Consider the following 18,106-nt stretch of genomic DNA (forward strand, 5'->3'; position numbering starts at 1 on the left):
CTGACCATAATACACTTAGTGGTCATCTATACGTCACATGACTGAGAATACTAAATAAATAAACAAATAAACATATAGGACAAGATTTTTCCCATTTCAGTTAACAGATATACTTCATAGTAATCTAATAAACATAGCCTGTGGGAAAAAGGTCAGCTTCAAAACCTATCTAATATGCCTACTGCACCCTCGAAGAAACTGGAGAATATAATTAATACCTTATTCCCCCCTTGTTTAATTGTTTATTTACCAATGTGGCAAAATTCAGAGTTTTTATACTGGTATTCCCTAAAAGAAAAAAAGAAAACAGCAGGTAATAAATTAGCTACATACTGAAACTAAAAATGAACAAACACTGAAAATAACGTATATCTCACAACAATATAAATTGCTGGGGAATTTTAAAACCTTACGATAAACACTGTATCCATAAAGAAAAGAAAAACCTTTCATAATAGAAATAACTGAGACGTGATTAAATGACAGCTGTGACTGGGCGACTAACCTGCAAAAATATAGAAATTGTTTAGAAATAATCGTAAAAACAGAAAAGGTGATAGAGTCACAAAATAAAAATATATTGTTCAAATAAATCGCCATTAAAAAACAAAACAACACAGAAATTAAATCGCACATCCCATGAAATCTAATATTCCCTATTCAGGTATAAGCAGTAAACTAAAAAATGGGAAATCCTGAACTCTAAGGCGGGCTTTGCACACTACGACATCGCAGGTGCGATGTCGGTGGGGTCAAATTGAAAATGACGTACTTCCGGCATGGCATGCGACATCGTAGTGTGTAAAGGCTCGATGATACGATTATCGAGCGCAAAAGCGTCGTAATCGCATCATCGGTGCAGCGTCGGCGTAATCCATGATTACGCTGACGCGACGGTCCGATGTTGTTCCTCGCTCCTGCGGCAGCACACATCGCTGTGTGTGAAGCCGCAGGAGCGAGGAACATCTCCTACCGGCGTCACTGCGGCTTCCGTAGGATATGCGGTAGGAAGGAGGTGGGCGGGATGTTTACATCCCGGTCATCTCCGCCCCTCCGCTCCTATTGGCCGCCTGCCGTGTGACGTCGCAGTGACGCCGCACGACCCGCCCCCTTAATAAGGAGGCGGGTCGCCGGCCAGAGCGACGGTCGCAGGACAGGTGAGTCCATGTGAAGCTGCCGTAGCGATAATGTTCGCTACGGCAGCTATCACAAGGATATCGCAGTTGCGACGGGGGCGGGCACGATCGCGCTCGGCATCGCAGCATCGGCCTGCGATGTCGCAGCGTGCAAAGTGCCCCTAAGGGTTAAACCAAACTTACGTCACTATTGGGGAAAGACACATTCCATCCTTATCTCTTGAGAGAGGAAGAAGAAAAAAAACTCATACTTTGTTATAACAAAGACGTAGCAGTGAACACATCCATTCCCCACATCTCCATTGGATGCATTATACATTTTTCCTTATTTCTTTTTACAAATGGATTTGATACATTTTGACATCAGTGGGGGTAAGTCGTTTACAATTTTTGTTTTAAATTAACTAACACAGTACAAAGATATATATTTACCTTCCTCTATTTTATTTTATGATATAATGCTGCAGGACTTCTAAAATACCAATTGATTTTATGTGAACAGATATCTTTCTATTCATCAATTCTGTAAAAGTATCACTTATCTTTGACTTGCATGTATTGGATAGCTGAGTAAACAAATATACTGTTTTATACTTATTCAAATGTGTTAGTCATATATACCAGAGAACACCTCCCACCGGGGATGGGTGGAGAGCTTTGAACAAAGAGTCATTAAGAGGGGCATGGCTTATGAGGTGTACTGCCATCAGTGGGTGTAGCAAGACGGCTGCCACAGGAAGTTCCAGGCAACTGACTTCCGGGTGTAGCATCCATCTTGTGACTCCCTGGGTGTACTGGGAGTGGCTGAAACTAGGTGGAAACTACATAGTGAACCAGGGGTGTATATGGGGAGTGTCTACATTATTATGCATGTACGCACTCTGCCATATACCACTATTCTATAAACGCCTACATTTATGCATGATTCCTATACAGGACAAGGGATTCCAAATAACAAATTATGTATTTGTGAACACTCAATTCTCACTAGACTAAAAGAATCCCTAAAAAATCTCCTAACTATCAAAACGTGCTCTTAGGATAGAAAACCTAGCACAAATACATGTACATTTAACACTTGGGTCAGTTTTTGTTTTTTTTCCCTCCGGAGAGCTGCCTAGCCCCCCTTTACAGATATGCGGGCAGCGTGCATTCCAGCTCGGAAGGGAGGGGGTGTTACTTGTAATGCCTGTAAACTGGTTTGCATTACAACATACAAAGAAAAGATTTGTTTAATACCAGATATGGTGACTTCTAAAGGAGAACAATGAGGCACAGCTTAGAGAAAGATATTTAGTGATTCTACAAACAGCAACACACAGTGAATAGGGTCTTTGTCCTCCAGTATACCCTCACTGGAGATTAATCTGAACTTCAGTACATGGGTTGCAGCCTGCCATCTAGTGGTAGTCCAACGATTTTACACAACTTTTTACAATCTCTTTTATATTTTTCCGCTCTTTTTTTTTTTTTGTAATTAGGGCGACAGCGTTCTCAGCTCCTACTAAAAAAACATATTTATTTTTGAACAGAGTATACAGTGCTCTAATTGGACCGGACGGCTCCAACCGGAATTCTTTCTCGCCTCGTTGTGAAGACTTAACCTCATCACAACAGTGGCTCACGTTTAATACGCAGGAGAATACGCTAATTCCAGCCCCTTTAAATTAACTAAAATGAAATCCTTTCCCGCCTCTTTTGCGTATCAAAACGCAAACAGTGGCCGGCGTCTAAAACGCAGGGGAATCCGCTAATTCCACTTTAAGTTACCAAAACCCTTCCCTCCTCGTCTATTATATATTCAATATTTAATATCTAATATTTAATAAACAGTGAATATGTCATCTGCAACACAGGGGAATCGCTAGTTTTGACACTTCTGTTCAAAAAGAAAACAACTCAACTGAAAATACCGAAAAACGCATGAACCCGTTAGTTTCTGTTCCAATCCAAACCAAAATAGCACTTTTCTTTCTTACAAATCACTACAACTCCTTTGCTTGCTTTTGCTACACAAAGGCTGCTTCTACGTCCTGTATGTTAGCCCACTGACCCCTCATTTCTCCTCACTCCAAAGAGCTGCGCTGTTTCTGCCTCTTCACTCCTAGCAGGGATGGGTAATTCACTAACCCCCCTTGCTTCCTTTGTTCACAGTGGAGAAATGCAGGCTGCTTCTCTGGGCTTCTACACTCCACCTCCGTCTGCCCGCTCAGCGAAAGAATGTAGCTGCGTGAATGAGTGACCCCCACCTTTTTTTGTGTAAGAGACTGCAGGCACAGCTGCGTAATGCGACTCCCGCTCTCTGTCCCGTGTAAGCAGCCAGTGAGGGACTGACCCCCCTCCTTCTTGTGTATTACTGAGCCCTATATGAACAGTAACAATCAACTTCTTTAAGAACTAAATCAGAGCGTAGAATCTACAAGCTATCTATGAAGCTAAGAACTCCGTTCACAACTCAGCAATAAAAAAAAACCAGACGGTCAGATCGTATGACCCACGGACCCTATGATGCTATGGGGTCTGGGTCCGTCTCTTTGTTCTTAAACTACCGGCAAAAGATTCAGGCCCGCTAAGGATCAATAGCGTCAACCCCTTCCTCAGTTCAGAGATCATACCTCTCGCCACAGACCGCCGAAATCACAGGTAGTAATCATATACATTATATATGACACTTACCTGCGATTTTGAGTGATCAGCTCTGTTTCGGCAGCCTCCGGGTACTAGGAAACGATCCCCTCGATCCGAGAGAGAAGTTCAGCCAATCTTTCTTACGGTTATCTCAGCAGTGCCTCCAACTGTTAGGGACGCGGGACACAAGTGATCCCTTTTCGATCTGACCGTTGTTCCAAATTAAAATATTGTGTGTGCACAACGAGAAAGACTAATAATTAATTAAATCAATTATAAAACTCCCTCACACGACAGAAGCTGAGGCAAAACTGAAATCTTTATTCTTGGACAGCTAGACCACGAAGTAAAAGGGGTGTTAACAAAAGTTTTAGTCCAATCAAGTATCGTAGGTCAGGGCTTCATGACGTATAGGATCTGCATATCCTCTCTTTGATTGGACAGTCCAGACTCCAGGAATTTCTTTTGTCCATCTGTCTCGGGTGCAAACAGGATATGGCAGCCATCTTTAGGATTACATGTGCCGGTATACATATATATATATATATATATATATATACAGTTAGGTCCAGAAATATTTGGACAGTGACACAAGTTTTGTTATTTTAGCTGTTTACAAAAACATGTTCAGAAATACAATTATATATATAATATGGACTGAAAGTGCACACTCCCAGCTGCAATATGAGAGTTTTCACATCCAAATCGGAGAAAGGGTTTAGGAATCATAGCTCTGTAATGCATAGCCTCCTCTTTTTCAAGGGACCAAAAGTAATTGGACAAGGGACTCTAAGGGCTGCAATTAACTCTGAAGGCGTCTCCCTTGTTAACCTGTAATCAATGAAGTAGTTAAAAGGTCTGGGGTTGATTACAGGTGTGTGGTTTTGCATTTGGAAGTTGTTGCTGTGACCAGACAACATGCGGTCTAAGGAACTCTCAATTGAGGTGAAGCAGAACATCCTGAGGCTGAAAAAAAAGAAAAAATCCATCAGAGAGATAGCAGACATGCTTGGAGTAGCAAAATCAACAGTCGGGTACATTCTGAGAAAAAAGGAATTGACTGGTGAGCTTGGGAACTCAAAAAGGCCTGGGTGTCCACGGATGACAACAGTGGTGGATGATCGCCGCATACTTTCTTTGGTGAAGAAGAACCCGTTCACAACATCAACTGAAGTCCAGAACACTCTCAGTGAAGTAGGTGTATCTGTCTCTAAGTCAACAGTAAAGAGAAGACTCCATGAAAGTAAATACAAAGGGTTCACATCTAGATGCAAACCATTCATCAATTCCAAAAATAGACAGGCCAGAGTTAAATTTGCTGAAAAACACCTCATGAAGCCAGCTCAGTTCTGGAAAAGTATTCTATGGACAGAGGAGACAAAGATCAACCTGTACCAGAATGATGGGAAGAAAAAAGTTTGGAGAAGAAAGGGAACGGCACATGATCCAAGGCATACCACATCCTCTGTAAAACATGGTGGAGGCAACGTGATGGCATGGGCATGCATGGCTTTCAATGGCACTGGGCACTTGTGTTTATTGATGACATAACAGCAGACAAGAGTAGCCGGATGAATTCTGAAGTGTACCGGGATATACTTTCAGCCCAGATTCAGCCAAATGCCGCAAAGTTGATCGGACGGCGCTTCATAGTACAGATGGACAATGACCCCAAGCATACAGCCAAAGCTACCCAGGAGTTCATGAGTGCAAAAAAGTGGAACATTATGCAATGGCCAAGTCAATCACCAGATCTTAACCCAATTGAGCATGCATTTCACTTGCTCAAATCCAGACTTAAGACGGAAAGACCCACAAACAAGCAAGACCTGAAGGCTGCGGCTGTAAAGGCCTGGCAAAGCATTAAGAAGGAGGAAACCCAGCGTTTGGTGATGTCCATGGGTTCCAGACTTAAGGCAGTGATTGCCTCCAAAGGATTCGCAACAAAATATTGAAAAAAAAATAATTTGGTTGGGTTTGGTTTATTTGTCCAATTACTTTTGACCTCCTAAAATGTGGAGTGTTTGTAAAGAAATGTGACAATTCCTACAATTTCTATCAGATATTTTTGTTCAAACCTTCAAATTAAACGTTACAATCTGCACTTGAATTCTGTTGTAGAGGTTTCATTTCAAATCCAATGTGGTGGCATGCAGAGCCCAACTCGCCAAAATTGTGTCACTGGCCAAAGATTTCTGGACCTAACTGTATATATAAATATATATATATATATATATATATATATATTTATATATATATATATATATACACACACTGTGTCTAAGGAAAATATACTGAATATGCAATATACATGTTAGTAAGAAACAAAAGCATTTACAAATATGTGTGTTAGTTCACATCTACTGAACTATATACCTGAGTCTATGAAATGGCTGAATTAAGTATTTTTGTATACTCAATTCTTGTCCTCAACACTGTGTGTAGAGCGTACACAGCAGGATCGGTGGCAGGAGCTGCGTCAGCGGTGACTGACACCCAGACGCAGAAGGCAGATAATGGCGTCCAGACGGGCAGATACCCGTTTTTATAATGCAGGGACATGTGACATGGACAGCCTATCACACATGCCGTTGCTTGTCTGGCAAAAAGTCCACTTAGCTGTGTGTGTGTCTGGGATTGGCTGACATGCTGGCCCGCCCCACAAGACGCGCGCGCTTAGGGAAGGAAGAACAGAAAAAAAAAAAATGTCGATCGCCATTATCCCAGCAGCAGTGATCTGAACCCGCAGTCCCCGCACACTATACGCTGAAATTTCATAATAGTGTGAGTCACAGAGTGACTTACAGTATTACAGCGGAAAGCCAGCTAGGAATTAGCTTGGCTTTTTGCTGATAGAACCGTTCTCGAACGTAACTCGAGCTGTCGAGCTTTTAGCAAAAAGCTCGAGTTCTAGTTTTATCTAGAACAGCCCTAAAATCACTCGAACCGCGAACTGGAGAACCACGAACCGCGCTCAACTCTAGTTAGCAGTTTGCGGCTTAAAATCTTGGTAGGAAAGTATCAAGAAAGTGGATGTCAATTTTAATTGTCTGCTAAAAATTACGTAAACACATTTATAGGTATTGCTAGTTGGTCGTGCGTGTCCCAAAATGTTGCTAGGGAGTATGTAAAAATTGGTTCTTGCAAATTTTAATTGCTTGCTGAAAATTACGTATTGCTAGTAGAGTTGAGCGATGTTCGATTCGAACGGTTCGCCAATTTCAAATTCGAGTGATTTTGGGGGGTGTTCGAGTCAATCGGCAGTTCGAGTTACGTTCGATAACATTTCGATCACCAAAAGCGTGGCTTTTCACAGTAAGGCTATGCGCGCACGTTGTGTATCTGCATGCGTCCTGCTTCCCCAGCACAATCCCTCTCTCCTTCCTACTCACTGATCACGGGCGCGGTGCTGCACGGCTGTCACAAAGCTCCGGCGGCTTTTCGTCTTTTGAATATGGCTGCCGCTTCATTATTGAATCTGGTATTCCCTGCTTTCCCCGCCAACTGGTGCCCATGATTGATTGCAGTCAGACACGCCCCCACGATGAGTGACAGCTGCCTCATTGCAACCAATCACAGCCGCCAGCGGGCAGGTCTATATCGTGCAGTAAAATAAATAAGTAACTAATAAAAAAAAACCTGCGGTTCCCCCCAATTTTGATACCAGCCAGGATAAAGCCACACGGCTGGAGGCTGGTATTGTCAGGATGGGGAGCTTCATGTTATGGGGAGCCCACCACCCTAACAATATCAGCAGGCAGCCGCCCGGAATTGCCGCATCCTTTAGATACGACAGTCCCGGGACTCTACCCAGCTCATCCCGAATTGCCCTGGTGCGATGGCAATCGGGGTAATAACTGGGTTAATCATGGCAGGCATCTCCCCGAGATACCTTCCATGATTAACCTGTAAGTGAAAATAAATAAACACACACAACGAAAAATCCTTTATTTGGAATAAAAGACAAAAAACACCCTCTTTCACCATTTTATTAAAATCCCCAAATACCCCTCCAGGTCCAACGTAATCCACAGAGGTCCCGCAACGCATCCAGCTCTGTTACATGAAGCTGACAGGGAGAACCGTAGAACAGGAGCGCTCTGTGTCATATCCACGCAGCAACTGAAGTGAGCCGCGTTGTCAGCGGGGACGTCACTGAGGTAATGCCTGCGTGTGCGGTGATGATGGGGGTTGTAGTGCCTGCGTGTGTGTGAGGATGATGAGTGCCATAGTGCCTGCATGTGTGCGAGGACGAGTGCGGTAGTGCCAGTGTTTGCCCTCCCATTCATCCCTCCCTCCATCCCTCCCTCTATCCATTCATCCATCCCTCCATTCCTCCATCCCTTCATCCCTCCCTCCATCCCTCCCTCCATCTCTCCCTCCCTCCCTCCCTTCCTCCATCCCTCCCTCCATCTCTCCATCCATTCATCCCTCCCTCCATCCCTCCCTTCATCCCTCCATCTCTCCCTTCATCCCTCCATCCCTCCATCCCTCTATCCCTCCATCCATCCCTCCATCCCTCCATCCAGTCATCCATCCCCCGTCCATCCCTCCATCCCTCCATCTATCCCTCCATCCATCCATCCCTCCATCCATCCATCGCTCCATCCATCCCTCCATCCATCTATCCATCCCTCCATCCATCTATGCATCGATCCATCCATCCATCCCTCCATCCCTCCCTCCATCCCTACCTCCATCCATCCATCCATCCCTCCATCCATCCATTTACCCATCCCTCCATCCCTCCCTCCCTCCCTCCATCTCTCCATCCATTCATCCCTCCATCCATCCATCCCTCCATCCATGCATCCATCCAGTCCATGTGAAAAGAGACGGAAGGCACTCACCAAATATGCGGTAAAAAAAGCTGTTTTATTTCACCATCAGATCAGGGGGAAAGGTGTGGCCTTTCATTGGAATGAGCACCGTGGCCAGAATGCAAGGAAATTTACAAGCCATATAATGCGTGTATAAACCTGAAATAGGAAGATTGAGCGGTTAGCTCACTGAATGGTGCCAGTGTTTCCTCCTTTCACTGTTATATTGGAATGAGCACCATGGCCAGAATGCAAGGAAATTTACAAGTCATATAATGCATGACATGCTATGAAGAAAAAGACATGGATCGCACATCCCACAAAAATACAATGATCTAAAGCCGCTAGGCAAAAATTAATTAAATAGAACATGAGGTTCTTTTGTTACCATTCTGATCAGATTGTATTAAGCCCACTGCCACTTCATGGCAAACCTCTTGAGTGGGTCCCTATCCTAAACCTTTTAGTGCGGCACCGTGCACCAACCACTGCTGCAGCGACAAAGCGCCAGCAGGGCAGGCGACCTGGTGCTTCACAGCACCCATGCTGCAAGGCAAAGCTCCCAATGCTCCAGGTCGCAGCGCTCCACTGACACGACACCACCACAACAGCAGCCACCACACAGTACCAGCACACAGTGAGAGGAGCTGTGCACTCACCTGCCACTGGCTCTCATATGTGGACTGGGAGCAAAAAAAGGCTGACCCCTCTTGCAGTCTCCTGCTGATTAAAATCACCTGTGCCAAATGGGGGGACTGCAGATACAAGCAAAAAAAGAGGGGGATAGAATGTTGTATAACACGCTATGAAGAAAAAGACATGGATCGCACATCCCACAAAAATACAATGATCTAAAGCCGCTAGGCAAAATCTTTTTCTTCATGGCATGTCATATAATGCATGTATAAACCTGAAATAGGAAGATTGAGCGGTTAGCTCGCTGAATGGTACCAGTGTTTCCTCCTTTCACTGTTATATTGGAATGAGCACCGTGGCCAGAAAGCAAGGAAATTTACAAGCCATATAATGCATGTATAAACCTGAAATAGGAAGATTGAGCGGTTAGCTCGCTGAATGGTGCCAGTGTTTCCTCCTTTCACCATCCGTCCATCCTTGCAGCTAAACAATCTGCTTCTGGATTCTCTCTTCTCTCTCTCTTCTCTCTCCTTTCTCTCTCTTCTTTCTCTCATCTCTCTCTCTCATCATTGTAGCTGAATAATCTACTTCTGGTTTCTCTACTGCAATACAGAGGTCAAGATTACCAAATCTTCCTATGCTTTTCATTAGAGGCAGTGGCTCAATGGATAGAGCTACTGCCTAAGGAGAATTAGTTCACGAGTTCAAGTCTTGGTAAAGATTTTAAATTATAATTATTATTTATTTATAATTATAATTTAATTTAATTATGCACTGAGGGGAGGAACCGGACATCAGCTGTGAGCCGCGGGACACACCTCTAAAATCGGAGCAGTTCATGGAATGAGGCTGCATTGCTCTCTCCTCTCTCTTCTCTCCCTCTCCCTCTCTCTCTCTCTTCTCTCTCCTCTCTCTTCTCTCTCTCTCTCTCCTCTCTCTCTCTCCCTCTCTCTCTTCTCTTTTCTCTCTCTTTTCTCTCTCTCAGACCTGGTATGATCAGCTTATGTGGTCACCTGACGGGATCAGCTGACACTATAAGTCGAGCGGAGAGGCCAGCTTTTTACCGCCCGGACGGCTAAATTATCAGCTGCTGCTTTTGTTTTTTGTTTTGCACTGATGCATCAGCTGATTGCATAAAAGCCGTTTATACAATCAGCTGCTGTGTCATGTGATTCAGGCCCTTGAACCTGACACATCATCTGATCGCTTTGCCTTGTAGCAAACCGATCAGATGACATTGGATCCGAATTGGACGGTGTGGGACCCTTGACCCAGGATTACTGCGGAGGCGGGTTCTTTATTTCAGTAAAGATGGAGTCACTTAATGTGTTATGTTTTATTTCTAATAAAAATATTTTTCTGTGTGTTGTGTTTTTTTTTATCTGTACTAGAAATTCATGGTGGCCATGTCTAATATTGGAGTGACACCATGAATTTCGGGCTTAGGGCCAGTTGATAATATACAGCTAGCCCTAACCCCATTATTACCCAGCGAGCCCTCCGTCACCAGGGCAGCTGGAAGAGTTGGATACAGCGCCAGAAGATGGCGCTTCTATGAAAGCGCCAGTTTCTGGGGCGGCTGTGGACTGCAATTTGCAGCAAGGGTGCCCAGAAAGCTTGGGCACTCTGCGCTGCGGATTCCAATCCCCAGCTGCCTAGTTGTACCTGGCTGGACAGAAAAATTGGACGAAGCCCACGTCATTTTTTTTTAATTATTTCATGAAATTCATGAAATAATAAATATAAATGGCTTCCCTATATTTTTGGTTCCCAGCCAGGTACAAATAGGCAGCTGGGGGTTGGGGGCAGCCCGTAGCTGCCTCCTGTACCTGGCTAGCATACAAAATCATGGAGAAGCCCACGTCATTTTTTGGGGGGGGCAAAAAACTCCTGCATACAGTCCTGGATGGAGTATGCTGAGCCTTGTAGTTCTGCAGCTGCTGTCTGCTGTCTGTCTGTATGGAGGAGAGGTACGGCTGCCCCCAACCCCCAGCTGCCTATTTGTACCCGGCTGGGAACTAAAAATAAAGGGAAACCCTTTTTTTAATTATTTCATGAGCTTCGCTACATGGGCTTCGCCCCATTTTGGGTGTCAAGCCAGGTACACCTAGGCAGATGGGGATTGGAATCCGCAGCACAGGTTAGCCCGAGCTTTCTGGGCCCCTCTACTGCAAATTTCATACAAAAATATGGTGAATCCCACGTCATTTTTTTGGTGGGCAAAAAACTCTTGCATACAGTCCTGGATGGAGGATGCTGAGCCTTGTAGTTCTGCAGCTGCTGTCTGCTCTCCTGCATACACTAGTGAATGAAGTATGCTGAGCCTTGCAGTTCTGATTCCCCTGCCTCTCCCTCCAGCATACAGTCCTGTATGGAGGATGCTGAGCCTTGTAATTCTGCAGCTGCTGTCTCCTCTCCTCCATACAGATAGACAGCAGACAGCAGCTGCAGAAGTACAAGGCTCAGCATACTCCATCTAGGACTGTATGCAGGAGTTTTTTGCCCCCCCAAAAAATGATGTGGGCTTCTCCATGATTTTGTATGCTAGCCAGGTACAGCAGGCAGGTACGGCTGCCCCCAACCCCAGCTGCCTATTTGTACCCAGCTGGGAACTAAAAATATAGGGAAGCCCTTTTTTTAATTATTTCATGAGCTTTGCTACATGGGCTTCGCCCCATTTTTGTGTCAAGCCAGGTACACCTAGGCAGCTGGGGATTGAAATCCGCAGCACAGGTTAGCCCAAGCTTTCTGGGCCCCTCTACTACGAATTTCCGTCCGCAGCCGCCCCAAAAAATTGCGCTTTCATAGAAGCGCCATCATCTGGCGCTGTATCCAACTCTTCCAGCAGCCCTGATGCCAGGTGGCTTGCTGGGTAATAATGAGTTAATACTAGCTTTGTTTTATTAGCTAGTGTTAAGCCAGAGATTCTTAATGTCAGGCAAGTTTGACCCGGCCATTAAGAATCTACAATAAAGGGTTAAAAAAAAGACACCACACAGAGAAAAAATACTTTAATAGAAATAAATACACAGACACATTAGAGACTCCATGTTTATTACACCCTCTCATCCCTCCACGATCCATGGTCTTCTGTCTCCTTTCTCCTTCAACCCATGCAGCTCTGCTACATCAGACAGCACTGCATGGGAGGAAGAATGCTGCTGCTCCCGTGTAGTCTATTCACTCAGTGAGAGTGAGCAGAGGCTGCGGAGCTGTAAGCAGTGACGTCACTGCTGCCACCGTAGCAATAGCAACCTGACAGGCGGGTTACTATAGCAACGGTGATCTCTGTTATTCACCAGCTGTGGCATCCAGTCCTTGCATGTGGGCTGACTCTGTAAAGAGCGCCGACATGCAAGGACTGGGAGTCGACCATGTGCTAGAGCATCTCGCCGGTACACGGAGATGCTGGAATGAGCACCACGTACCGGAGAGATGCACTGACAGGACCTAGCATGACGTGTAGCCATGTGACCAGTTTGTAGCCAATGAGATAATAGACACGTGACTGGTCACATGCTATGACGACATCACGGAAGGTCCTATCATAAGTGCTGGTTACCGCGAGGGCGCAGCGATGATCGGATGGAAAATCGGCGGGAGACAGAGTGCAGGACACGTCGCGGGGGCCTGTAAGTGTAATGGCAATGTTTAATAACTGTATGTGTACATGTATAATGTGTTTTTATGTGTTTGTTTTTGCCTACCATTGTTTTCAATGGGATTCGAAGGTGTTCGTCGAACGTTCGCCGAACTGAGCAGCCGTTCGACGAACCGAACTCGAACACTAGGGGAGTGGCTAAGCACACTAATTGCTAGTTGGTTGTGCATGGTGTAAAAAGATGCTAGGGGAGTATCTAAAAGCATTTCTGGGTAATTTTAATTGTATGCTGAAAATTGCGCAAACACACTTATTGTTATTGCCAGTTAGCCATGCGGGAACCTAAATGTTGGTAGGGAAGTATTTAAAAATAGTTTTTTGCAAATTTGAATTACCTGCTGAAACACATTTATAGGTATTGCTAGTTGGTGGTGCATGCCCTAAAATGTTGCTAAGGAAGAATCTAAAAAGCAGTTCTTGGCACTTTTAATTGCCTGCTCAAAATTTGGCAAACACATTTATAGATAATGCTAGTTAGTCGTTGTAGCCCAAAATATTAGTAGGGAAGTATGTAAAAAGTTGTTCTTGGCAATTTTTATTGCCTGCTGAAAATTATACAAACACATTTATAGATATTGCTAGTTGTTTGTCCGAGGTCTAAAAAGTTGCTAGGAAAGTATCTAAAAAGTGGTTCTTGACTATGTTAATTGTCTGCTTAATATTACGCAAACGAATATATAGGTATTACTAGTTAGGCATGCATTGCCCAAAATGTTGCTAGGGAAGTATCTAAAAAGTGATTCTTGGGGCGTGTCCTGGCTATGGAGGAGTGAGGACGTGTTTGTCTCAGCTCCTGCCACCGGACTACATTACTGACAATTAAACCAGCCCAAGAGCCTGGAAGAAAAGGATATGCAGCGGAGGAGAAGGGAGAGCACCCAGGGGCCCAGCAGAGGAGCGTCACGGACAGAGGAGAAGGGAATTAGAGGCTTCCTTACCGGGCCGAAGCAGAGGACAGCACTGCAGACTTCTCCCAAGATGGAGAGGCAGGGGAAGCCCCAGCAGCAGCAGAGACAGAGGGAGGAAAGCACCCGGGCAGCGGAGGAGAGGCAGCTGATAACCCCAGACAGCCAGTATACAAGGTCTCAGGTACAGGGGATCCCTGGAGCAGGGAGCATGGGTACAACCCCCACCATTGCTGATTGCAGACCTGCAGTGGGGAGGCCTCAGGAGGGGGGAGAGGTGCCCTTACCCCTGTCACAGAAGGAGGACAATAATAAATCTCAAGCAGAGGCTGTTAATGCTGCAAATGGGGAACAGGGCCCTGCTAGTGGAAATCTCCTATCTTCAGTGAGACACAGCCTGAGTCAAAGTGTGTATGATATGGAAATGCAAGCAGAGTTAGAGCCTGCCACAAGTCCAATAAGATCACATGGACCAGGAGTGCTGACAGAACTTAATGAAATCCGGGCACACATCTCTTCTATGCCCACCAGAGAAGATATGGAGACATATATAGCAAGGCTGGAACAGGCATACCGCACAGAGCTGTCGGCCCTGAGGGGGGAGGTGGAAAGAGTGGACACTCAGAACCAAATACAGGCAGCTAAAATACAGAATATAGAAGACACCACTCAGGCACAAGGGGCCATTTTGGATCAACACTCCCGCCAAATACAATATATGGTGGAAGCAATGGACGATGCTGAAAACAGGGGCCGGAGAAACAATTTAAGGGTCCGGGGTTTACCAGAGTCTGTTGAACCTAAGGATCTCCAGAGAGCCCTCCAAGTGATGTTTAATGAGATCCTGGGTGAACCATCAAGCCAGCCCCTGGAGCTAGACAGAGCGCATAGAGCGCTTGGCCCTAGACCTACACAGAATGACAGACCTCGAGATGTGATTTGTAGGGTCCACCGTTATGTCCTTAAAGAGGCCATCCTGTTTAAGCTGCGCAGTGGAGTTTCACCAGCATACGAGGGGAGCCAAGTCCAGATTCTGCAGGACTTATCCCGTTTCACTTTACAAAGAAGGAGAGCACTGAAACCTCTCCTGGACATGCTCCGTTCGTATGAGTATAAATACAGCTGGGGATTTCCCTTCCGCCTGCAGGTCCGACACGCGGGAAGAATGCATGTTCTTAGGAACCCGACTGATATGCCATCGTTTGCTGCAGCCCTGGACATTCCGTTGGTGCCTATAGAGGAATGGCCGGTGTTTCCAATGGGGGTATGGGGTGCTGCCCCAGATGGTGATCGGATGCGTGGCCCTCGAAGAGGAAGACCAGTCTGATGTTTAAGGAGTTATTGGTTTATAAACAAAAATTCATTGGGTTGTTTCTCAATAGAATGTACCTCCCAGTTTTGCTATAATTTTTTTGCCAGGGGGATTAAGTCTTTCTGATTATGAGGGGGGGGGGTTCCCTCCCTCCTTCCTTGAAGAGGGGGCGGGGGGCACCCCCGTACTGTGTATAGCACATTATTCTCTCTAGACCTTGTGTCCTCACATTATATAGGGCTCTGGCTGACAAACTAAGTTGAATAATTGCTTATTGTTAGTCCGGGGCAGGGGGCTCCTTTGTAGAAAGTTCCCTCCCTGATTGGGATAACACGCCATAAAGGAGTGGCGTAGTCTCACCATCCCTAGGTTAGACAGTTTGGTATTCTCTTATACCTATACAGTTACTTTTAGTCTTTTTAGACCCGACGTTAGGGTCTTGTTGTGACCTTGCAGGCGGGAGGCACTCTGCCCTCCTTGCCTTTGGTTTCTACTGCTTTGTTGGTAGTTTCTTTTGTATTCTCGACCTTCTTACCTCTTCTCTTTTATTTCCTCTTCTCTTTCCCTGCTCTTCCTATCCTACTTGCCTGCACATCTCTCTCTCCCTAATCCCCGAACCTATCCCTAGAGTCCCCACCGTTCCTCCGCATTGGAATGACGCAGATTAATTGGGGTTCACTAAATGTGAGGGGACTTAATGTCCCGCAAAAACGCTCCCAGATATTTTTTGACATGCACAAAAAAAGAGTCCATATACTATTGATCCAAGAAACACATTTTAAAACGGGCCACCTCCCCATCTTTAGAGACAGATATTACACTAACTGGGTCCACAGTTCCAACCCAGAGTCAAAATCCAAGGGAGTGTCCATAGGCATCCATAAGTCCCTAGTGCACACAGTTCTAGATACACGGGTGGACACGGAGGGAAGATTTATATTCCTGAAAATTAATGTTAACTCATCCATCTTTACCATTGTCAATTGGTATCTACCGAATAGAGATCCGGCGACGACCTGCTCCTCTCTCCTGTCATCACTGGATGAATTCGCAGAAGGGACCGTGATCGTGGGCGGTGATTTAAACTTCACTTTGGACCCTAAGGTAGACACAACGTCGGGACATAACTTTCTCTCAATAAGGAAACTAACGAAGGTTAAACGTTGTATACAGGAACTCAGATTAGTGGATGCATGGAGAACACTACACCCAGTAGACCGTGACTACACATATTTTTCCCCGGCTCACTCTTCATACAGCCGCATAGACCTATTCCTTGTAAGTCAGAAGGCCCTGACATGGCAGATACAGGCCTCTATAGGCAGTATCTCTTGGTCAGATCATGCCCCCATATTTTTGAGCCTCACTATGCCGGATGGGCCTGGGAGGCCGTGGTCTTGGCGGTTGAATGATAGTCTGCTGAGGGACCAGGGATGCTTGAAAGACCTGCAGAACACAATAGATGAATTCTTGGAGATACACTCAGGAGACACTACTACCCTACCTGTTCAATGGGAGACACTAAAGTGTGTGTTGAGAGGGATTCTGATCAAACATGGGGCTAGGATTAAGAGGGAGAGAGCCCAAACTATTCTGTCTCTACTTCAGAATATTTCAGACCTAGAGAAGATCCATAAGCAGACATTATCCCCGGTGACACTGACAGAGCTAGTTAAAAACAGAGAGGAACTTAAATCCATTCTGGACCGACAATACGAGCGCCACAGGAATAGACTAAAAAGATTTATGTATGAATATGCGGACAAATGTGGCAGACCACTAGCTAGGTTATTACATCCGAGGGGGGACCCCAGTCACATCCCTACGATCAAAAAATCGGACGGCCTTTTGACTCAGAACCCAATCCACATAGCGGACCAGTTTCAAAAATATTATAGTGACCTTTACAACATAAGGGGCAAATTTGGGGATATGCCACAAGAAGCTTTGGAGACTAAAATAAATGATTACATACTTAAAACAGCCCTGCCGACTATACCCAATACTGAGGTTGAAAACCTAGAAGCAGACTTTACAGAGACAGAAGTGGCATCTATTATCAGGGATTCTCCCTCAGGCAAAAGCCCAGGTCCGGACGGGTTTACCCCCAAGTTCTATAAAAATTTTCAGACTCAGTTATCCCCGTTCATGACCAAAGTATTTAACTCCATATCTGAAAACTCCCAGTGGGTAGCGCAGTCTCTTGAAGCACACATATGTGTTATCCCCAAACCGGGAAAGGACCACTTGCTGGTTACAAATTACAGACCCATCTCACTGATTAATTTAGATTTGAAATTTTTCTCTAAAACACTTGCCAACAGACTTGCCCTGTCCCTGCCTGGGATAATACATACGGACCAGGTGGGATTTGTAAAAGGCCGGGAGGCACGGGACAACACCAACAAATTGTTCCTCCTGATGGCTCGGTCGAGGGCTCAGTCTCTCCCCATGTGTTTACTTTCAGTGGACGCGGAGAAGGCCTTCGACCGGGTCAGTTGGAGCTTTATGATGGCAGCCTTGAGACAGGTGGGTTTGGGTCAGAAATTTTTGGGCAGAATTGCGTCCCTGTATACGAGACCCTCAGCAAAAGTGAGGACAAATGGGTTTCAATCATCATCCTTTCTGGTCCACAATGGAACGAGACAGGGATGTCCACTGTCGCCCCTCTTATACGTCATAGTCATGGAGCACCTTGCGGTCGCCCTGAGAAACAACACAAGCATCCACGGGATAGAGGCGGGTGGGGAGAACCGTAAGCTGGCTCTATTCGCGGATGACCTTCTCATGTTCATTTCCCAACCACACATATCCTTCCCGTCCTTGCTCAAGGAGTTCGAAGAGTTTGGCAACTTAAGCAACTTCAAAGTAAATTTTTCCAAATCAGAGGCCATGAACGTGACTTTATCGGCAGAAGACCTTGCGAGAGTATCACAAAACTTCCCTTTTAAGTGGCAACCGTCAGTTTTAAAATATCTGGGAGTTATGGTACCTAGGGATCCAGCAAA

General features: G+C 45.4%; 1 protein-coding gene across 1 annotated transcript in view; it reads right to left on the bottom strand.

Annotated features, from left to right (window-relative positions):
* Positions 1-225: 225 nt before the first annotated feature.
* The window catches only part of LOC142260821 (uncharacterized), a 141,051-nt gene continuing 123,170 nt past the window's right edge, over positions 226-18,106 (bottom strand). Inside the window, exon 5 of the mRNA XM_075332083.1 lies at positions 226-288. Within this exon, the coding sequence (XP_075188198.1) occupies positions 274-288 (15 nt within the window). The 3' untranslated portion in view covers positions 226-273. The remainder of the gene's footprint in view (positions 289-18,106) is intronic.

Source organism: Anomaloglossus baeobatrachus, unplaced genomic scaffold (assembly GCF_048569485.1).
Source record: "Anomaloglossus baeobatrachus isolate aAnoBae1 unplaced genomic scaffold, aAnoBae1.hap1 Scaffold_198, whole genome shotgun sequence".
NCBI lineage: Eukaryota > Metazoa > Chordata > Amphibia > Anura > Aromobatidae > Anomaloglossus > Anomaloglossus baeobatrachus.